Source organism: Littorina saxatilis, linkage group LG8 (assembly GCF_037325665.1).
Source record: "Littorina saxatilis isolate snail1 linkage group LG8, US_GU_Lsax_2.0, whole genome shotgun sequence".
NCBI lineage: Eukaryota > Metazoa > Mollusca > Gastropoda > Littorinimorpha > Littorinidae > Littorina > Littorina saxatilis.
Window position 1 is genome coordinate 65,628,964 of NC_090252.1, and position 23,652 is coordinate 65,652,615.

At 42.5% G+C, this 23,652-nt stretch overlaps 1 protein-coding gene and 1 long non-coding RNA gene across 2 annotated transcripts; one reads left to right on the forward strand and one right to left on the reverse strand.

Annotated features, from left to right (window-relative positions):
* Positions 1-301: 301 nt before the first annotated feature.
* LOC138974417 (zinc finger and SCAN domain-containing protein 2-like) lies at positions 302-10,175 on the reverse strand. The gene is made up of 3 exons (XM_070347132.1): positions 9,077-10,175; positions 3,951-4,186; positions 302-2,325 (listed from the first exon to the last, which is right to left on the reverse strand). Exons 2-3 carry the CDS (start codon positions 4,051-4,053, stop codon positions 302-304), a joined length of 2,127 nt encoding a protein of 708 aa, XP_070203233.1. The 5' UTR covers positions 4,054-4,186; positions 9,077-10,175.
* A 1,280-nt stretch (positions 10,176-11,455) lies between these two features.
* Positions 11,456-23,131, forward strand: LOC138974176 (uncharacterized). Its single transcript, XR_011458336.1, has 3 exons — positions 11,456-11,502; positions 17,489-17,865; positions 20,330-23,131. It is a non-coding gene; the product is annotated as an uncharacterized lncRNA (long non-coding RNA).
* The last annotated feature ends 521 nt before the right edge of the window (positions 23,132-23,652 follow it).

A 23,652-nucleotide genomic window follows, 5' to 3' on the forward strand; every position in this document is an offset into this window, starting at 1 on the left:
AATGGTCAAGGTTACAGTCTCGAGTCTTTATTTGTAAATCAGGGGTGAGTTTCTTCCACACATCTAACCATATTCCAAAAGTATAGTAAGCCAAGTGCAATCAAAAAGCAGGATGAAATTAGGCACAAATTTGTCAGTCTTGAACAGTAAGTGAAAACACACGCACACAAACACACACATGCGCGCACGCACGCGTACACACACACACACTTAATAAAATTATGCAAACAAGGCAATTCTAAGTGTATATTCTCATAAGAAGACAATCATTTTGAGAACATCTGTAAAAAAAAAATGACCATTAAAAGTATTCAGTATTCATTTTTAGTTGCCAGCAACATGACACATTGATCACGGTTGAATGTATGACCATGTGTCGCTTTAAATCATGACGCCTGCCAAACCTAGCACCACATACTGTACATGCGTGATCTTTCTTCCCTGTATGTGTTACCATGTGATCCTTTAAAGAAGATGACCGTGTAAACATAGCACCACACTCTTTACACATACGTTTTTTCTCCCTTGTATGTGTTAACACGTGTTGCTTCAAGTTACAAGACAGTGTGAAGGTAACACCACATGTTTTGCATGCATGCTTTGTCTTCCCTGTATGTGTGCCTGCAAGTTTTTTGTCCACCTCTCCTGTATGGGTTACAATGTGTTGCTTCAATTTACCAGAACTTATGAACCTTGCACCACACTCTGTGCATGCATGCTTTTTTGTGATCTCGCCTGTAGGTGTAGATATGGGTTGTGTCAAAGTACCAGACACTTCCGACCTAGCTGCGGTATTTGCACATGCAACCTTTTTAGTTCCTGTGTGTTTTGACATGTGTTGCTTCAAAGTACTAGGGAGTGTGAACGTAGCGCAACACTTTCTGCATGCATGCTTCTTCTCTGCTGAATGTGTAATCATTTGTTTCTTATTAGTCGCAGATCTTAACAACCTGGCAACGCAATTTGTACGAGCAAGACTGTTCTCTCCTGTTAGCGAATGCTTTTTCTTTCCTCTGTGGATGGACATGTGTTTTTTTAGATGACTAGACTGTGTGAACCTTGCACCACACTCTGAACATGCATGCGTTTTCTCTCGTGTATCTGTATGTGTCAACATGTGTCGCTTCAAATTACCAGGCATTGTGAACCTTGCATCACACTCGGTGCATTCATGCTTTTTCTCTACCGCACCTGCATGTGTCAACATGTGCTGCTTCAAAGCACAAGCCCTGGTGAAACTAGCACCACACTCTGTGCATGGATGATCAATATATGTTAACATGTGTAGGTTTATATGACCAGACTTTCTGATACTAGAATCAATATCTACACTATCGTGCACACTAACTGTTATCTGTGTGTTTGGTGTCGGCATCTCTTCTTCCAGGCAGGTATCACTGTGAGCCTCAACTGTAGTCTGAGTGTTGACTTCGGTCTGTGTTCCTGGTGTCTGCATATCTTGTACAAGCCAGGTATCACTGTCAGCGTTGACTTCAGGCTGTGTTTCTGGTGCCTGTATCTCTTGTAATATACAGATACAGGTATCACTGAGTGTGTTGACTTCGGTCTGTGTTTCTGGTGTTTGCATATCTTGTACAAGACAGGTGTCATTGTAAGTAATTAGTGCAGTCTGTTTTTCTGGTGTCTGTATCTCTTGTTTCAGCAACACTTCACTGTGCAAACTAACTGCAGTCTTTGTTTCTCCTGTCTGCATCTCTTGTTTCAGCCAGGTATCAGTGTTAGTGTTGACTGCAGTCTGTGTTTCTCCTGTCTGCATCTCTTGTTTCAGCCAGGTATCAGTGTTAGTGTTGACTACAGTCTGTGTTTCTCCTGTCTGCATCTCTTGTTTCAGCCAGGTGTTAGTGTTGACTGCAGTCTTTGTTTCTCCTGTCTGCATCTCTTGTTTCAGCCAGGTATCAGCGTTAGTGTTGACTGCAGTCTTTGTTTCTCCTGTCTGCATCTCTTGTTTCAGCCAGGTATCAGCGTTAGTGTTGACTGCAGTCTTTGTTTCTCCTGTCTGCATCTCTTGTTTCAGCCAGGTATCAGCGTTAGTGTTGACTGCAGTCTTTGTTTCTCCTGTCTGCATCTCTTGTTTCAGCCAGGTATCAGCGTTAGTGTTGCCTGCAGTCTGTGTTTCTCCTGTCTGCATCTCTTGTTTCAGCCAGGTATCAGTGTTAGTGTTGACTGCAGTCGTTGTTTCTGCTGTCTGCATCTCTTGTTTCAGCCAGGTATCACTGTGAGTGTTGACTGTAGCTTGTCCCTCCAGTGTCAGTACCAGAGGCATACTAGCTGTGTTCTCTGTGGCCACATCCACCCTGACCTGCACTGCAAAAGAAAGCAAGAGACATCCATAAAAGCAAACTTGGTTAGACCAAACATAAATATATGTTGGTTAAGGGTAACCCTATATTTTCACGCCGAACCCAATTTTTGACACATTTTGCAAACCATACCGAGACCAAGGGAAGTAACGTCCTTTAAAATCAACATAATCAAAATCAAATCATACAAAAAAATAAAAAGCTGATATACCGACCCTATTGTTATTGGTCAAGTTACCCTAAACCAACATTTTTTGTGTGCCTTATTTTCATATCCAATATTAATCTAAATACAACTCCAACAATATTAATCTAAATACATCTCCAACAATACAAGTTTTGTCTAATGATTAAACATAGCTTTCAGCACTAGCCAGTGTTGTGGAAGAAGACTTTACATCACTAAATGTAATAATTTTAGAAATTAGACTACCTAATGTATCATGTCTTCTGATAAGCCTTTTTTATGACAGCCTTATACCAAATTCCACATAGAAAACATGATCCTGCAAACAATGAAACATGCATTTAAATTACAAAAACTCAGAAAATGCCCCCCCCCCCCTCCCTTTTGTGTGTTACCATTTATTAAAGGCACAGTAAGCCTCCTATAAACCATCACAGATACTGTCAAAAGGCACAAACTAATCATATGATTTCTCCTTTCTCGACATTGTGACTGATAAATGTGGATATCACAGCCACAGCTAACGATAACTACTATTACCAATATGTTTAAAGCAAATGCTTCTATCAATGTTTACTGAAACAAGAAGAGCAAACGCTCGATCGAGTCACTTTCGCAGTTCTGAATATTATATGAGGCATCAGATGGACAGGAAGAAATTGCTATTCACAACACAATGAGTCACGTTCACATAAAATTTGAGCCCGGTCACTTTTATAGTTTCCGAGAAAAGCCCAACGTTAAGTTGTGTGTTGCCGAACAGAAAAGGCTAGTTATCTCCCTTGTTTTTCTGATAACGTTCGTAAAAGGCTACAGATGTAAATACTTTGATGTAAAGAATAATCCTACAAAGTTTCAATCACATCCGATGAACTTTGTCAAAGATATAAAATGTCTAATTTTTCCTTTGACGCTGACCTGTGACCTTGAAAAAGGTCAAAGGTCAACGAAACCATCGTTAAAGTGTAGAGGTCATTGGAGGTCACGACTAAACAAAATATGAGCCCGATCGCTTTGATAGTTTCCGAGAAAAGTCCAACGTTAAGGTGGTGTCTACGGACGGCCGGCCGGACAGACTAACACTGACCGATTACATAGTCACTTTTTCTCAAGTGACTCAAAAACTGTAATCATGTGTCAAAATACTGGATCGGCTTCGGGATGAGCTTGCGAAAAAAAGTAGCCTAGACATTTTTCTCATCGTTTTTTTTTCTCCACCGACCGTACTGCTCGAATGCCAGATAATCATGCGTACAAAATACAGCGAAAGCTATGGGTTAGCAGGTCTGTAGAAAGAAGTCACTGGAAGTGGAACAATAACTGAACAAGAATCAGAGCAAGCAATCGGCATGAAACGCACATGATTATTGCAGATGATTAAATGAGTTGCATGCATGTTCCTTATTCAAGTTATTGTGTCTGAGTGTTTGTGTTAGCCTTACCTGCTGGCTGCGGTTCAGCCACATGCCAACACTGCAGTGCCTCTCCTGCCACATCGATCTCTATCTTGAAGGCTGGTGGAACTGCTGCGTTCCCGTCCTCCATGTTGAAGTTAACAGGCACAGTCTGTGGCCGTTCACGGCTTGTGCCCTTGTGGTCCCCGAGTGTTTAATTTTCAAGTGTTGACGATCCCTGACTTATTACAGCTTGAGACGTTGAGGTTCATCAGGCATGAAAACTGAAAAAAAAAAAAATACTGAAAAAAAAATTCGAAGGCGCGTAGCACCAAGTTTCGCAGGCGCGTAGCGCCAAGTTCCGCAGGCGCGAAGCGCCAAGACTTCTAGGGGGATCCGGGGGCATGCCCCCCCCCCCCCCCCCCCCGGAAATTTTTTTTTCAAGGGTGCAATTGGTGCAATCTGGGGCTATCTGAGCCTTAAAATTGGATTCAAACATGGCCCTAAAACTATTTTACTATAACTATGACTAGGGAAAAAAAGAAAGAAAAAAAAAAAAAAAAAAAAACGGTTTATTTTTTTCAAAAATACGGAAAATACGGAGAATTTTCATGCCTGTTCATAACTGTGTGAAAGAGAAGGTGTTGACAGTTCAAGGCGTTGACAGTCCATGACTGATTATGGCACTGACAATCCCATTTGATCCCTGTGCAAAGCGCTGACAGGGGGACTGTTCACTGTTTAAGGCGTTGATGGTCCGTGACTGATCATGGCACTGATGCTCTCGTTTGATCCCTGTGCAATGCGCTGTAGAATTACAAGAGATTCAGCACTTGTATAAACAAGAAGAGCAAACGCTCGATCGAGTCACTTTCGCAGTTCTGAATATTATATGAGGCATCAGATGGACAGGAAGAAATTGCTATTCACAACACAATGAGTCACGTTCACATAAAATTTGAGCCCGGTCACTTTTATAGTTTCCGAGAAAAGCCCAACGTTAAGTTGTGTGTTGCCGAACAGAAAAGGCTAGTTATCTCCCTTGTTTTTCTGATAACGTTCGTAAAAGGCTACAGATGTAAATACTTTGATGTAAAGAATAATCCTACAAAGTTTCAATCACATCCGATGAACTTTGTCAAAGATATAAAATGTCTAATTTTTCCTTTGACGCTGACCTGTGACCTTGAAAAAGGTCAAAGGTCAACGAAACCATCGTTAAAGTGTAGAGGTCATTGGAGGTCACGACTAAACAAAATATGAGCCCGATCGCTTTGATAGTTTCCGAGAAAAGTCCAACGTTAAGGTGGTGTCTACGGCCGGCCGGACAGACTAACACTGACCGATTACATAGAGTCACTTTTTCTCAAGTGACTCAAAAATAGGGTTGAAGCATAAAATAAGGACTCCATATCTTAATTTAAAGAACCATAAAAAAAACGAGTGGCTTTAAATGAGATATTTTTTTCGTTTTAGCACTATCTTGTGAATGCGTAAAAGGGTCAAGTGCTATCATTTTTGCTCTACCCTCAAACATTTTTTAGTAATATAACCAAAATACTACATTTCAACCTTGAATGAACAACCAAACTGACCTGTGCAGGGTGCACGTTTATTTCAAAAAAGCAAGAGAATTCCATCCAATACATTAAAATGTGACATTGAGCGTCTGGCTTTCGGGTATTCGAATGTGAAGGTTTTTACTCTTGATTGATGAAAATGTATGTGTACAGGGCTGAAACTGCGTTAGCTGAAAACAAGCCAGTTTAACAGAAGATATAACAACTGTAATCGTCCTGAACAACTTTTCTTATTGTGCGTTATATAAAAGTTGCCTATTTCTTTTGTAAATATTTACAAACGACCTCCATCTGCTCCTTGGCCAGACTCTGCTAAGCTCTGATAGATACTATCACTGAGTGTTACTGTATGTTGCTTTTACTTTATGCTCCACTCTTGTGAATAAACCTGTAGAATAGATAATTATATTTGTCTGATGTTCTACTGATGCAGCTGAGAGTGTGAACCTCTGCTATAGCCTAGCTCTGATCATCAATATCAATAGGAACCTAAACTGAGCTGTTTATGATATATATTAAAAGTATTATGGCGGCGGGTAATCTTGAACTTTAACGTATAAGACGTCGGCCTCCTAATCGGGAGGTCGTGAGTTCGAATCCTGGTCGCTGCCGCCTGGTGGGTTAAGAATGGAGATTTTTCCTATCTCTCAGGTCAACTTATGTACAGACCTGCTTGTGTCTTAACCCCCTTCGTGTGTACACGCAATCACAAGACGAAGTGCGCACGAAAAAGACCCTGTAATCCATGTCAGAGTTTGGTGGCTTATACTTATAGAAACATGAAAATACACAGCCTCCCCCAAAATCAGCGTATGGCTGCCTGAATGGCGGGGTAAAAATGGTCATACACGTAAAGATCCACTCGTGCTCAAAACATGAGTGTACGTCTAAGGCCATGAACGAAGAGAAAGGAGGAAGAAGCGTGTTACTGTTAAATTCATAGCTTAGAATTTAGAGGCATGTAAGCCTCAAAATTTGCAGAACCTGCAATTGTAAGTAAAACAAGTTATTTTAGATCCCTTTGAAGTCACGGAAAGAACTGTACCTTTGTGTACGATTGCATTTCGTTTACATGCATCGAAGACGGAATTATCCGTGAATTGCGACTGGGGACGCAACTCTGTCGTGTAAATGATGTCCCTTGGTTGAAAACGTTAGCTTTTTGGCATCATTTTCGTCAATCAAACAACTAAATTAATTAATTATGCTTAAGTTTGGAGCTCAATCCGTCAATTACTTTCACGAGAGTTCTTTGGCTTGTTTAGTAACACGCCAGTAAATACAGCACCCTATTGAGGTCTAACGAATGACGTCTCACAACGTGCGTGGTCGTCCGTGGCGGTCAAGAAAGCCGCCGCGATCATTGCGCAGACGACACTTCTAAACCGCCAATATTTTTTGTGCGCATCACGTGCTCCAAATAAATCCACCGGCAACGAAGCAATTGGAAAACCTGGATACTCAAGTGACATGTATTGTGACTATCCCCCAAATTCGATTTATTCATGACCCCCCCCCCCCCCCCCCCCCACTTGGATTCTAGTTTGTGATGATAAAATTTTGACTTTGAAATTAGCTTCAAGTTCAACGCAAAATATTTCTGTTCATATTCAAGGGATGTAACCGCTCAGTGCGAATTTGGGGTAAAATCGATCGAATTACATAACAAATCTGCTTCAATTGCAAGATCTTGCCATGATTTTCTCCCTCAAGATAATTGTACCGCTTGAAATTGGTGAAAAAACAGTCAGTCTGAAGTTAATTTTACATGTCACGTGAGTATCTTTCTTTATTTGGTGTTTAACGTCGTTTTCAACCATTCAAGGTTATATCGCGACGGGGAAAGATGGGATAGAGCCACTTGTCAATTGTTTCTTGTTCACAAAAGCACTAATCAAAAATTTGCTCCAGGGGCTTGCAACGTAGTACAATATATTACCTTACTGGGAGAATGCAAGTTTCCAGTACTTCTTCTTCTTCTTCTGCGTTCGTGGGATGAAACTCCCACGTACACTCGTGTTTCGCACGAGTGGAATTTTACGTGTATGCCCGTTTTTACCCCGCTATTTAGGCAGCCATACGCGGGGAAGCATGCTGGGTATTTTCGTGTTTCTATAACCCACCAAACTCTGACATGGATAACAGGATCTTTTTCGTGCGCACCGAGGAGAGTCTGCACACAAAGTTGACTCTGAGAAATAAATCTCTCGCCGAACGTGGGGACGAACTCACGCTGACAGTGGCCAACTGGATACACTGAAATCCAGCTCGCTACCGACTGAGCTATATCCCCGCCCTTTCCAGTACAAAGGACTTAACATTTCTTACATACTGCTTGACTAAAATCTTTACAAAAATTGACTATATTCTATACAAGAAACACTTAACAAGGGTAAAACTAAAAGGAGAAACAGAATCCGTTAGTCGCCTCTTACGACATGCTGGGGAGCATCGGGTATCTGTATCTGTAGGTTACAGGGATGTCGTTAGGCGTCGGACATCGGACATATAACGATGAAAATCCCCAAATGTCCGATTCACATTGCCGCATGTCGGTCAGATGTCCTATCGTTTTAGCCTGAGCGTGGTCATTGTCCGATATGTACTCCATTCCTTCGGACAGCGCGATATTCGTTAATTTTCATTTCAAGATACAAATCTTCTAAAAGACCGAACGCTCTCGTGTTCAGCTGACACTGAAGTTGCCAGTGCCGCGTGCGGATCTTTTCTTTTGTCGGTTTGCGCAGTTTGGGTATATAGTGGATTAATTTTAGATCAGTGCATGCTACAGGAGTACGGGAGACAACTCCAACTGACTAAATTTGTCGTCTGCTTTTGTTTTCGATACGAGACGAAGCACTGAATTATGCCGCTGAAAAAAAACTAAAGCCTGCAAAAGATCAGCATTAGATCAAACCGATCATTTTGTTTTTCAACTTTTATCCAAATCATGCAGTTTGTAATCAAAGTAAGAGCTCTGAAGTTGTTCATGTTGGTTTCTTTTTTGTGGTTTCTTTGAAACTAAACAAATACAACATTATATGCACACTGTGTTGATGTATTTACTATATTATGTGTGTGTTCTACAGCGCGCGCGCGTGGGTGTGTGTGTGTGTGCGTGTGTGTGTGGGCGCATGACTTTGGAACAATTCCATGGAATGTGTTATAAGCTGTTTGGCGCAAATTCATAATGTCCTATTACACTTTCTGAAAGCGGTCAAATGTCCTATTGATGCTGTAGAACTCAGGACATTTGTCCTATAGGTATGAATTTGTAGCAACATCCCTGAGGTTACGCTGCACTTGTAGGACAAGTCATCCAGATTCTTCCCCCTTACCCGCGGGGGGTCACGTGAGTCTTTTTTAATTTCTTTATTTGGTGTTTAACGTCGTTTTCAACCACGAAGGTTATATCGCGACGGGGGAAGGGAAGGTCACGTGAGTATAGGGTGCTGTATTACTGGCGTGTGTTTAGTACAGAGCTATGAATTTAACACACTAAAGTTCAAGATTACCGTAAAGTGTCACTGGATTCTGAGCTATGAATTTAACACGCTAAAGTTCAAGATTACCACGTACTCTCCATCCACTTACCCATTAGTCAGCGAATAACTGTCATTCTGGTGTACTGCTTCTGAAAGTAACATGGCGGCCAACCAGTGGCAGAGATTTTCCTTTATGTCTTTTTGCCTAAATATACCGGACACGATCGATACCAGCCAAATTAACTATTTTACCAGAAAATGTGTACATCCCGCAATGGATGGCTAGTCTTGCTGCACAGTTAATAGTAAATACAGACGATTCCTCAGCCATTTAGGATTAGTCCCTCCAACCGGCCCCCATAGCGCAGTGGTTTGTGCATCAGATGAGGATGGAGCAGCGCCGAAGACTGGGACTGACGGGGCGGTACATGGGAGCATACCGTCACGGGCAAGGAACAAGGGTTGGGATACAAAAGAAAGAGGAGAAGAATAAAAAGCAAGAGAAGAAGAAGAAAGCAAAGAGAGAGATGAGAAAGAGGAGAGAGAAAGAAAAAAAGAAAAAAGAAAAAGCTACCACAAAAAATTAAAAAAAATTAGTCTCTCTTGTAAAAAAAAAAAAAAAAAAAAAAAAATTACCGAGCTCTAGATTAGTTTTGTAATTTAAAAGAACCGGCCCCCGTAGCGCAGTGGTTAGCGCATCGGGCTGTGGGCCGGGAGGTCGTGGGTTCGAATCCCATCAGGGTCATGTGGGTTTTTCGGGCTGCGGTCGGCTCCTACCCAGAGTGGAAGTGCTGTGGTTCCTATGGGAAGGCTGGAATCACACAGCCGAGTGTCATTCACTTAACGAATGCGACTTTGAGGGTGCTCAGGTTCTGTTTACCTGACCAACACCGCAGGTGCTGCAGTTCTCGGGCCTGGTTGACACCAGGATATATTATGACAGTAAGCGAAGAGTGCTGCCCTGTCACGTAGTCTCAAACCAAAATTGGAAATCCATAGCATCATCATTATAATCATCCTCATCTCATTAATCATCCAAAATTATAAATTGTCCTTGCTCTTGTGGCCCTTCATGCCCGGAGCTCTCATGGTGACCTTGGTCTCAGTGTTCCTGTTCCATCCTTCCCTGAATAGTACTTCTGCTGTCAGTCTTCAACGTGTGACGTTCTGGGGGGTCGACGGAGGGACGTGGTGGCGGTCTGCTCTCTGGAGGGGATCCTCACACAGACCCACTACTGAACACCGTCGAAGTGACTCAGCACTTCCGAGGGTAGCCTACCGCAGCGACATCCCTCCCTGGAGCGTCTGTAAAATCGACAAGTCTGGCAGCGGAACGAAATTCAGATGTGGATGGAGCAGTGAGTACAGGGACGGGGCGGCGTGAGAGCACACCAGGACAAGGAACAGGTGTAAGGGGAAAATTTTTTTTTTTTTTTTAAAGAACGTTTGTGTGTGTGTGTGTGTGTGTGTGTGTGTGTGTGTGTTTGCGTGTATGTGTGTGAGAGTGTGTGTGTATGTGTGTGCATGCACATATATATTTTCAATGTAAGGTATGTACGCTTGTGTCACAGTTTGTGTATGCGTCAGTTTTCTTTTTTACATTCTCATTCATTTCACTGAAGAAGGGCGTGGCCCGAAAGTCTTTGGAACTTGGTGTTTACTGTGTTTTTTTCTAATTAATTTTTCTTTTTTACACGTCACGTCACGTCAGTTATATGAATCAACCGTAACCATACATTGCTTATCATGTATATTTTATTTGTATACACTTACACTTACACTTGCATACACTTGCATACACTTGTTTTTCCATCCGAGGCCAAGGGCCTATAGTGGGTCTTTGTGTCGCAGCTCTTGGGTATTCGTTCCACCCACTTCTTGGGTGTCTTGACTGGAGGTAGTCAGCGGGAATTCGATACTATATTGGTGCTCTCTCAGGTTTCTATCAAGCCTTCCTTTGAAACTGTTCACGGACGGGGCGTTGACTACATACTCTGGTAAGCTGTTCCAGTTCCCGACTACTCTCAGCCCAAAAAAGTTTTTTTTGATATCCAGGCGGGATGCTCTTTTTTCCAGCTTGTATTGGTGGCCTCTTGTTCGGTCGTTCTTGCACTTTGGGAGCAGAGTTTCACTGTCCACATTGTACATTCCGTGGGTCAGTTTGTACGCCTCAATGAGGTCCCCTCTCAGTCTTCTATACGTCAGGCTTGGGAGGTTCAGGGCCCTCAGGCGGTCTTCGTACTCCTTCTCCTTGAGTTCAGGGACCATTTTTGTGGCTCTTCTTTGAATGCTCTCGATGAGCATGGCGTCTTTCTTCAGGGAGGGCGACCAGATGATATTGCCGTATTCCAGTATGGGTCTGATCAGTCGTATGTAGCAAAAGTTACAGTGCAGTGGGGATTCCATAATTTGTTGTACGTCGTTTTCTTTCTTTTGATAGTTTGAGGCAAAAAGGCGTTGCAGTGAAGGGCGAGCACTCTAAGACTCTGTTTCGCCGTCATGTTACGTCGAATACGTCGAAAGCAGAAACGAAGGGTATGTAACTTTGTAAGCCAGAATGACTTTTATTGGCTGATCAGAGCAAGTCGTTTGCTGAGCCCATGAAATAACCGTGCGTTAATCTTAACTTTAGTGTGTTAAATTCGGTATACAGACGTTTCGCACTTTCGCCGTTTCGCACTTTGACGATTCGCACTTGTGCGAATCGTCACAAGGAAAAAGTTCGAACCGTCAGCATCAGGTGCGAATCGTCATAGTGATAGGTGCGAATCGTCACAAGGAAAAAGTTCGAATCGTCAGCATAATAAGGTGCGAATCGCCATAGTCATAGGTGAGCGATTTTGGTGTTGTTGTTGGGCGCAAAGTAAGAATCCGGGACAGAGTTGGAATAATCGGGATTTCCCGAAACCTCATTTGATTTCCAAAAAAGCGCCGCATTTCCGGAAACGAGCTGCATTTCCGGAAACGAGCTGCCTCGTTCTTGAAATGGCAACCCTTCGACTGGCACAAAAAAGTAAAACCTTTTCACAGGTCATGAATAAGGTATATATATGTGAAAAAGCAAGGTCTTTTTCAGGGGAAATCTTGGGGGGATGGGGGCAATACACTGTGTAACAATTCTCTCAGTGACTCAGCGCATGCAGCTAGCTAGTTGCTGCTGTCTCGATCTATTTTGAACACAATGATTTTTTTTTCTTCTCAGAGTAGAGTGTTAGTTTGTTACAACAGGCTGAAATCATCTTTAGAGAGAGAGAGAGAGAGAATTGCATGGCTTGTTGTGACAGGTGTCATGTTGATACAATGCTACCAATGTCTCATGGAAAACAAATTGATGAGGCTTGGTGTCGCAAGGTCGTGTTAACGAAACGTCAAAAATGACGTCAAAATAGCAGAACTGCTAAAGCCGGCATGCGATCATACTGGAAAATCACCTACGCACACCAGATCCGCTCTTTGCCGGCTCACATAATATTTGAGGCAGGTCATAGCTACCTCAGTGAGAGGACGTAAACTCCCCCCCCCCCCCCCCCCCTTAGTTTCTGAATAATCATAACCATGAAGCAAAGATCATTGCTGTCGTTTCTGCCTCCAAGAGGTCGGAAAAGCCCCTAATTGTCAGACACTGAAACTGAAAGTGCTTCACGGCCTAGTAGGCTACGTCAACCGCCTGATGATGCTACGATGGCATAGCAAGTCACTGACTCGGTGATTTTGACATCGGCTCTGCGCGTCAACACTTTTTTTGACAACCAGGGGGGGGGGGGGGGGGGAGGATAACCCGAATTTATTCCACAGAAAACGTCTGCGTGTCGATGGCATTGATAAACATTGATTTAGTCAATGTTTGCATTTGACTGGTTGCATTGGCAGGTTGATTTTCGTGAGAGCATTGTGCCGCTCATGATGTCATACCGGTTTGAAAGATATCTAGCGCGATCACTGAATATAAATATAAGCTCTTTACAAATTTAAAACTAAAAATAGATATTGAAAAACAACATGCAATTTCCCCAACTGGCCAAGTAGCTAAAATTATCAAGCCAATTATCCTCACTAACACTCCCTCAGCCGGCTCAAGTGAGAAATTGCACAATCACTCATGAACGCGCCACCCTTCCTTTTTCAAGCGTTTCTCCTATCGGCAGTATTTTTTGTAAAGGCAGTGAGTGGCGACTCAGTGCGCTATCTGTATTGGGTGAAAAATAACAGACCAGTATTTAAATACAGAGTAACACGCGCGCACGCACACACACACAGAGGCACACACACACACACACACACACACACACACACACACACACACTCTCTCTCTCTCTCCGCTTTCTCTCTCTCTTTCTCTCTCTCTCTCTCTCTCTCTCTTTCTACCAGGGACCTATATTATTCTCTACAAACTAAGAAACACACACACATATCGGCAACTTTGCTTCCGAAGTTCCCACTTTCAAATATATATGACAATGACGTTTCGCACCTCTTGGCAATGACGTTTCGCACATCTTGGAAAAAAGTACGAAACGTCATTCTGAAAAGTGCGAAACGTCATAAGTAAAATGTGCGAAAAGACAAAAAAAGTGCGAAACGTCATGTCCAAATTGTAGATTAAGTGCGAATCGTCCGAAGTGCGAACCGTCAAAGGTGCGAAACGTCTGGTATTCGTTAAATTCATAGCTCAGAATTCAGTGGCATTCTTTACTTGTTTTTAATACAAGTCCCTGTACTAAACAACTTTAACAAGCCAAAGTCAAAGAACTCTCGTGGAATTGATTGACGGATTGAGCTCCAAACTTAAGCATAATTAATTAATTTGTTAAGCTGTCCTGTCCACTCAGTGAGAGACAAAAGCCAAGTGGTCGAGTCTAACTTTTGACACCGACATTGTGTGTGTGTATGGGGGGGGGGGGGGGGACTGCATGATCAATGAAACAAAACAAATGAAGAGTGAAAAGATCTATGAGGTAACCGGCTATTCGTCTCAATGGTCAAGGCTCAGGAAAAAAAGAGTCTGACACCTTTGCTTTGACCTGTGTACCAGGAGTCGATTAGCCATGCTGCTCGGACCAAAACTACCCCCCCCCCCCCCCATCACTCAAGTTTACAGTGACTTTCATCTCGCCTTTGTGGCTGTGACCTTTGTACCAAGAGCCGGACTGCTCTGTTATCGAATTTGTTGCTGTGAAAATTTGACGATGGTCTGTCCGTACATTGGAGGTATGACCTGCTGTTGGGACCGAAAATTAGTGTCCGGGTCCACGTTATGCAGGTGGCCGTTTAAGGGGGGGGGGGACAAATATAGAATTAGAAGGAAAACACTCCGTGCTGAGCAAATGTGTCCGTACATGTCAGGTGGCCGCTCACGCCGGGGGCCGTACATTGCAGGGACTGCTGTACTTACAAGTGTAGGTTCTGCAAATTTGGAGGCTTACAAAGTTACGTGCCTCTGAATTCTAAGCTATGAATTTAACAGTAACACACTTCTTCCTCCTTTTTCTTCGTTCATGGGTTTAGACTCCCACGTACACTCATGTTTTCAGCACGAGTGGATCTTTACGTGTATGACCATTTTTACCCCACCATTCAGGCAGCCATACGCCGATTTTGGGGGAGGCATGCTGGGTATTTTCGTGTTTCTATAAGCCACCAAACTCTGATTTGGATTACAGGATCTTTTCGTGCGCACTTGGTCTTGTGCTTGCGTGTACACACGAAGGGGGTTAAGACACTAGCAGGTCCGTACATAAGTTGACCTGGGAGATGGGGAAAATCTCCACTCTTAGTCTTAACCCACCAGGCGGCAGCGACCGGGATTCGAACTCAGGACCTCTCGATTAGGAGGCCGACGTCTTACCTCCACGCCACTGCGCCCCTCTTACACATTAAAGTTCAAGATTACCCACCGCCATAATACTTTTAATATATCGTAAACAGCTCAGTTTATGTTCCGTCATGGTGTCTCCCACTTCCAGCGTCATGGTTCAGGTGCCAAATCTATATGCACTCCGAGTGTATACATGACTTGATGGGTCTGTATACACTCCAACAATCAGAAGTTCTGTTACAAATCTGTAGCCAATGAAATTCCCCCTAACCAAGTCGTTAGGAAGTAGACAATGAAAAATCAGTCTGACGTGTGGACTTCCGCTATCTCTTTTTCGGAGTGTTGAGGGTTGGCAAAAAAAATGTACATTCACATACAGTAGTACACAACCGTTTTTAGGTTGATACACACTCCAAGTGTGTCCCAAACACCGACAGTAAACTGCCGTGAAGCATCAGTTCCTTGTGTGTGTGTGTGTTTGTTTTTGTCTGTGTTTGTTCCCAGCGTATGAATTAAAAGTGAAGTGTTCCTTCGCAAAATGGTGTCGAATGACGCTCCGAGTGTTGATGCGGTTCAGTGTCTGGTCTTTTAAGTAGACCCCAAGAATGTTATCTACATCTGAGGGTTCAGTTTTTGGTCTTATAAGTACACCCCGAGAATGTAATCTATGTTACAGCAAAGGCCGTGCAGCATCAGATTGTTTTCGTTTCTTTGTACTCTTATAATCAACTGCTCTGATGGCGAATTCGCTTCACGACCGGAAGTTAACGCCGGAGTGTATACAAGATTCTGACCCCTGTACACACTCTGAGTGCGTGTAGCCAGTGCGCATGGTTTATTTCCGTCCAATACACATAAAATATCATCTCTGTAATAATATCGGATACTAATATTGTCTCTTGTACTTGCAGCTGTAGGGATGACGTCAGCCGGCCGGCTTTGTTTATCTCACACAAACTTAATACTATTTACCTCCCCTCAAAGTGCTGCTGATCAAAGTTTGGCCTTTGACTCTAATTTGTAATGAATAAATCGAATTTGGGGTAAACTCAATCGAATTACATGACAAATCTGCTTCAGTTGCAAGATCTTGACATGCTTTTTTCCCTCAAGATAATTGTACCGTTTGAAATTTGCAGAGATAAATTCAGGCTGAAGTTGATTTTGGCTGACGTCCTCCCGATAGCTGCATGTGTTTGTTTATAATGATATTGATGATCAGAGCTAGGCTATAGCAAAGTTCACACTCTCAGCCGCATCTGTAGAACATCAGACAAATATAATTATCTATTCTACAGGTTTATTCACAAGAGTGGAGCATAAAGTAAAAGCAACATACAGTATCACTCAGTGATAGTATCTATCAGAGATTAGCATAGTCTGGCCAAGGAGCAGATGGAGGATGTTTGTAAATATTTACAAAAGAAATAGGCAACTTTTATATATAACGCACAATAGGAACAGTTTTTCAGAACGATTACAGTAGTTATATCTTCTGTTAAACTGGCTTGTTTTCAGCTAACGCAGTTTCAGCCCTGTACACATACATTTTCATCAATCAAGAGTAAAAACCTTCACATTCGAATACCCGAAAGCCAAACGCTCAATGTCACATTTTAATATATAGGATGGAATTCTCTTGCTTTTTGACTCACATGCGAAGCAAAAGTGAGTCTATGTACTCACCCGAGTCGTCCGTCCGTCCGGAAAACTTTAACGTTGGATATTTCTTGGACACTATTCAGTCTATCAGTACCAAATTTGGCAAGATGGTGTATGATGACAAGGCCCCAAAAAACATACATAGCATCTTGACCTTGCTTCAAGGTCAAGGTCGCAGGGGCCATAAATGTTGTCTAAAAAACAGCTATTTTTCCCATTTTTCCCATTTTCTCTGAAGTTTTTGAGATTGAATACCTCACCTATATATGATATATAGGGCAAAGTAAGCCCCATCTTTTGATACCAGTTTGGTTTACCTTGCTTCAAGGTCAAGGTCACAGGAGCTCTTCAAAGTTGGATTGTATACATATTTTGAAGTGACCTTGACCCTGAACTATGGAAGATAACTGTTTCAAACTTAAAAATTATGTGGGGCACGTGTTATGCTTTCATCATGAGACACATTTGGTCACATATGATCAAGGTCAAGGTCACTTTGACCCTTATGAAATGTGACCAAAATAAGGTAGTGAACCACTAAAAGTGACCATATCTCATGGTAGAAAGAGCCAATAAGCACCATTGTACTTCCTATGTCTTGAATTAACAGCTTTGTGTTGCATGACCTTGGATGACCTTGACCTTGGGTCAAGGTCACATGTATTTTGGTAGGAAAAATGTGTAAAGCAGTTCTTAGTGTATGATGTCATTGCTAGGTTTAGTTATTAGGTCAAGCATGTGAGTCGTATGGGCTTTGCCCTTCTTGTTTTAAATAAACGTGCACCCTGCACAGGTCAGTTTGGTTGTTCTTTCAAGGTTAAAATGTACCCAATTTTTGTTATATTACTCAAAACCATTCTAGGGTAGAGCGAAAATGATAGCACTTAACCCTTTTAACGAATTCACAAGATAGTACTAAAACAAAAAAGAACTCATTTAAAGCCACTCGGTTTTGTATGGTTCTTTAAATTAAGATATGGAATCCTTATTTTATGCTTCAACCCTATTTTTTATACAAGTGCTGAATCTCTTGTTTTTCTACAGCAACATTACGCCTTGAACAGTCACGACCCGTCAACACGTTAAATTGTGAACAGTCCCCCTGTCAGCGCTTTGCACAGGGATCAAATGGGATCGTCAGTGCTATAATCAGTCATGGACTGTCAACGCCTTGAACTGTCAACACCTTCTCTTTCACACAGTTATGAACCTCAACGTCTCAAGCTGTAATAAGTCAGGGATCGTCAACACTTGAAACACTCGGGGACCACAAGGGCACAAGACTGAACGGCCACAGACTGTGCCTGTTAACTTCAACATGGAGGACAGGAACGCAGCAGTTCCATCAGCCTTCAAGATAGAGATCGATGTGGCAGGAGAGGCACTGCAGTGTTGGTACGTGGCTGAACCGCAGCCAGCAGGTAAGGCTAACACAAACACTCAGACACAATAAGGAACAAATGCAACATCCATGCAACTCATTTACTTTGCTATAATCATGTGCGTTACATGCAGATTGCTTGCTCTGATTCTTGTTCAGTTATTGTTCCAGTGACTTCTTTCTACAGACCTGCTAACCCATACGATTTTGCCGTATTTCGTACGCATGATTATCTGGAATACGAGCTGTACGGTCAGTGGAGATAAAAAAACATGAGAAATTCCCAGGCTACTTTTCTTCGCAAGCTCATCCCAAAGCCGATCCAGTATTTTGACACATGATTACCGTTTTTTTCTGTTAACATTGATAGAAGCATTTGCTTTAAACATAGTGGTAAACTTAATTAGCGGTGTGACGGACGCGCGTGAAACATGTTTGAATCATGGATGTTGAAATGCTGTGCGAAGTACGTTCTAAGTTTTTTTGAAAATACACCAAGTCTCCATGAGAATACTCCAAATGCAAAACAGGGGTTCCCAGGTCTGTGTCTAGCTACAGGGGAACCAGCTTGAGAGTCAAAGAGTGACAGCAGAGCTGCTTACTGTTACTCTTTCGGCATAGCATGCTATGTTTTAAGAAAAACTGCTACGCTGTTATGCCGAACTTAAAATTGCTACGCTCAAACAAATAATCACAAGCATGCAACAGTTCTCACTTTCTTGTCTGTAAGACTTGCTAAATGTACTCTTTTCTGCTTCTCACTCTGTGTAGCGGTCAGGATATGGGTCATAAAACACTGTCCAAACTGAAGATTAGAACTGCAGACACTCTCCAAAAGGCATTATTATTTTGCTGCTTTATAAATACACTTAAAAAAATATTATATTCTTGTTCGAGATAGCATAGATAAGGATGTGCAAATATATTTTAGACAATGCTACACTTCAACACCATTTGCAACGCTGAAAATTCAAAAAAATTCTAAATTCTTACACTTGCAAGCTTCACAAGGGTTTGCACATCTGCGATACTGATGGACAAAGTGTGTGTGTGTGTGTGTGTGTGTGTGTGTGTGTGTGTGTGTGTGTGTGTGTGTGTGTGTGTGTGATACACTGTTAGAGAGATCTGTTTAGGGATAAGCTGGTCTAATAGTTGATTTTTTGTACGTCCCCTTCGGACCAATTGGCCTATGTTGGGACGGGTAATGAGGTGGTGTTTTTGTGTGTCTTGTAAGTTGTATACCATAGTTAAACAATTGTATGCGTGTGTGTTTTTATTTTTTGTTTTAAATGTTTCTAGGGTACACAAAACGTTTACATAAAATATATGAGAATAGAATAGTCACAGTCAAAAATCCCATCCCTTTGGAAAACATCTTGCATCGTCCCAGTTCCAACGAAAACCCCGGTCAAAGTGATGAACGACCTGCGACCTGTAGCATTAACTTCTGCTGTCATGAAGGTTCTTGAGCGACTTGTATTAGTGAAGCTTCAGGTGCTTACCGCGGAGTTTATGGATCCGTGGCAGTTTGCCTATAGAAAGGGTAGAAGTGTTGAGGATGCCGTTTTACATGTGTTGCACAGTATCTATTCTCATCTGGATAAACCTGGAGCATGTGTTAGACTGATGATTTTTTACTTTTCTAGCGCGTTCAATACGATACAGCCTCACCTTCTTGCTAAAAAGCTACTGAAGATGAAAATTAGCGTTCCAACTGTATTGTGGGTCACAGACTATCTGACCAACCGACCCCAGTTTGTTAGGGCTGGTACAGTACCATCTAATGGCCCAATCACAAACACCGGTGCTCCGCAGACCGTGCTATCTAGTGTACTGAATACCAACACAGGAGCTCCGCAGGGAACAGTATTGTCACCTTTTCTGTTCTCCCTGTATACTGCTGACTGCAGGAGTTCTCACGGGTCGTGCTTCATTAACAAATTTGCTGACGATACTGGACTTACAGGACAGATTACTGACGACAATGACACACACTACAGACAAGAAGTTAGCAGCTTTGTGGACTGGTGCGACGAGAATTACCTGGACTTGAACACAGGAAAAACTAAAGAAATGATTTTTGACACTAGAAGAAAAAAGGTAGCACACAAGCCTATCGTGATAGCTGGTGTTGAAGTTGAACAGGTTGAAAGCTATCGCTACCTAGGTGTAGTAATCGACAACAAGCTGTCTTGGCATGCCAACACTGACCAAATCTTGAAGAAAGCGCACACGCGCATGTACTGTCTAAGAAAGCTTAGATCGTTCTCTGTTCGTAATGACATCCTGCAGATGTTCTATCTGTCCACTGTTGGTAGCGTGTTGACATATGCATGTGTGTGCTGGGGGGGGGGAGGTAACCTTAGTAAACAGGATAGTGAGAGGCTAGAAAAGCTAGTCAAGAAGGCTGGATCTGTTGTAGGCAGGAAACAAGAGACCATTGAATCAGTTTGCCAGAGACGACTGACTGACCGACTGACCTCAATTTTGGCTTTCTTTTGCAGTGCAGGTCAGGGTGGATGTGGCCACAGAGAACACAGCTAGTATTCCTCTGGTACTGACATTGGATGGACAAGCTGCAGTCAACACTCACAGTGATACCTGGCTGAAACAAGAGATGCAGACAGCAGAAACAAAGACTGCAGTCAACACTAACACTGATTCCTGGCTGAAACAAGAGATACAGACAGCAGAAACAAAGACTGCATTTAGTTTGCACAGTGAAGTGTTGCTGAAACAAGAGATACAGACACAAAAAAAACAGACTGCACTAAATACTTACAATGACACCTGTCTTGTACAAGATATGCAAACACCAGAAACACAGACCGAAGTCAACACTCTCAGTGATACCTGTATCTGTATATTACAAGAGATACAGGCACCAGAAACACAGCCTGAAGTCAACACTGACAGTGATACCTGGCTTGTACAAGATATGCAGACACCAGGAACACAGACCGAAGTCAACAATCCAGCTGCAGTTGACGCTCACAGTGATTTTTGGGATGCTCAAGATATGCAAACTCCAGGAACACGGATTAAAGTCAACACTGACAGTGATACCTGGCTTGTACAAGATATGCAAACACCAGGAACACGGATTGAAGTCAACATTCAGACTACAGTTGAGGCTCACAGTGATACCTGCCTGGAAGAAGAGATGCCGACACCAAACACACAGACAACAGTTAGTGTGCACGATAGTGTAGATTGTGATTCTAGGTTCAGAAAGTCTGGTCATATAAACCAACATGTGCTAACATATAGTGAACATCCATGCACAGAGTGTGGTGCCAGTTTCACCAGGGCTTGTGCTTTGAAGCGGCACATGTTGACACATGCAGGTACGGTAGAGAAAAAGCATGAATGCACCGAGTGTGATGCAAGGTTCACAATGCCTGGTAATTTGAAGCGACACATGTTGACACATACACGAGAGAAAACGCATGCATGTTCAGAGTGTGGTGCAAGGTTCACACAGTCTAGTCATTTGAAAAAACACATGTCCATCCACAGAGGAAAGAAAAAGCATTCGCTAACAGGAGAGAACAGTCTTGCTCGTACAGATTGCAGTGCCAGGTTGCCAAGATCTGCTACATGTACTAATAGTAATAAGAAACAAATGATTACACATTCAGCAGAGAAAAAGCATGCATGCAGAAAGTGTTGCGCTACGTTCACACTCCCTAGTACTTTGAAGCAACACATGTTAAAACACACAGGAACTAAAAAAGTTGCATGTGCAAATACCACAGCTAGATCAGAAGTGTCTGGTACTTTGACACAATCCATATCAACACTTACAGGTGAGATCCCAAAAAGGTATGCATGCACAGAGTGTGGTGGTAGGTTCACAAGTGCTGCTAATGTAAAGCGACACATTTTAACACATTCAAAAAAGAAAAAGCATGCATGCACAGAGTGTGGTGCCAGTTTCACCAGGGCTTGTGCTTTGAAGCAGCACATGTTGACACATGCAAGTACGGTAGAGAAAAAGCATGAATGCACAGAGTGTGATGCAAGGTTCACAATGCCTGGTAATTTGAAGCGACACATGTTGACACATACACGAGAGAAAACGCATGCATGTTCAGAGTGTGGTGCAAGGTTCACACAGTCTAGTCATTTGAAAAAACACATGTCCATCCACAGAAGAAAGAAAAAGCATTCGCTAACAGGAGAGAACAGTCTTGCTCGTACAGATTGCTATGCCAGGTTGCCAAGATCTGCTACATGTACTAATAGTAATAAGAAACAAATGATTACACATTCAGCAGAGAAAAAGCATGCATGCAGAAAGTGTTGCGCTACGTTCACACTCCCTAGTACTTTGAAGCAACACATGTCAAAACACACAGGAACTAAAAAGGTTGCATGTGCAAATACCACAGCTAGATCAGAAGTGTCTGGTACTTTGACACAATCCATATCAACACTTACAGGTGAGATCCCAAAAAGGTATGCATGCACAGAGTGTGGTGGTAGGTTCACAAGTGCTGCTAATGTAAAGCGACACATTTTAACACATTCAAAAAAGAAAAAGCATGCATGCACAGAGTGTGGTGCCAGTTTCACCAGGGCTTGTGCTTTGAAGCAGCACATGTTGACACATGCAAGTACGGTAGAGAAAAAGCATAAATGCACAGAGTGTGATGCAAGGTTCACAATGCCTGGTAATTTGAAGCGACACACGTTGACACATACACGAGAGAAAACGCATGCATGTTCAGAGTGTGGTGCAAGGTTCACACAGTCTAGTCATCTAAAAAAACACATGTCCATCCACAGAGGAAAGAAAAAGCATTCGCTAACAGGAGAGAACAGTCTTGCTCGTACAAATTGCGGTGCCAGGTTGCCAAGATCTGCTACTAATAAGAAACAAATGATTACACATTCAGCAGAGAAAAAGCATGCATGCAGAAAGTGTTGCGCTACGTTCACACTCCCTAGTACTTTGAAGCAGCACATGTTAAAACACACAGGAACTAAAAAGGTTGCATGTGCAAATACCGCAGCTAGGTCGGAAGTGTCTGGTACTTTGACAAAACCCATATCAACACCTACAGGCGAGATCACAAAAAAGCATGCATGCACAGAGTGTGGTGCTAGGTTCATAAGTGCTGCTAATGTAAAGCGACACATGTTAACACATTCAAAAATGAAAAAGCATGCAGGGAAGAAAACGTATATGTGTGAGGAGTGTGGCGCTATGTTTACACGGTCATCTTCTTTAAAGGATCACATGTTAACACATACAGGGAAGAAAGATCACGCATGTACAGTATGTGGTGCTAGGTTTGGCAGGTGTAGTGATTTAAAGCGACACATGGTTATACATTCAGAGGAGAAGAAACATGCGTGTACAAAGTGTGGCGCTAGATTCAAAAGGACTCATGATTTAACATGTCACATGATGAGACATACAGGTGAGAGAAAGTATGTGTGCACAGTGTGTGGTGCCAAGTTCATACAAAGTGGTAACTTGTGGAAACACACGTTAACACATATGGGGAAGAAAGACCATGCATGTACAGAGTGTGATGCAAGGTTCCAAATGAGCAGTGATATGAAGCGACACATGTTAAGACATACAAAAGAGAAAAGACATGCATGCCCAGAGTGTGGTGCAAAGTTCACACTGTCTTCTACATTGAAAAAGCATATGTTGACACATACAAGAGAGAAAAACCATGCATGCACAAAGTGTGATGCTAAATTTACACAGTCTGTTGCTTTTAAAAGACACATGTTTGAACATACAGGGAAGAAAAGATGTACATGTACAGAGTGTAGTGCTTGGTACACAACACCCAGGGCTTTGAGG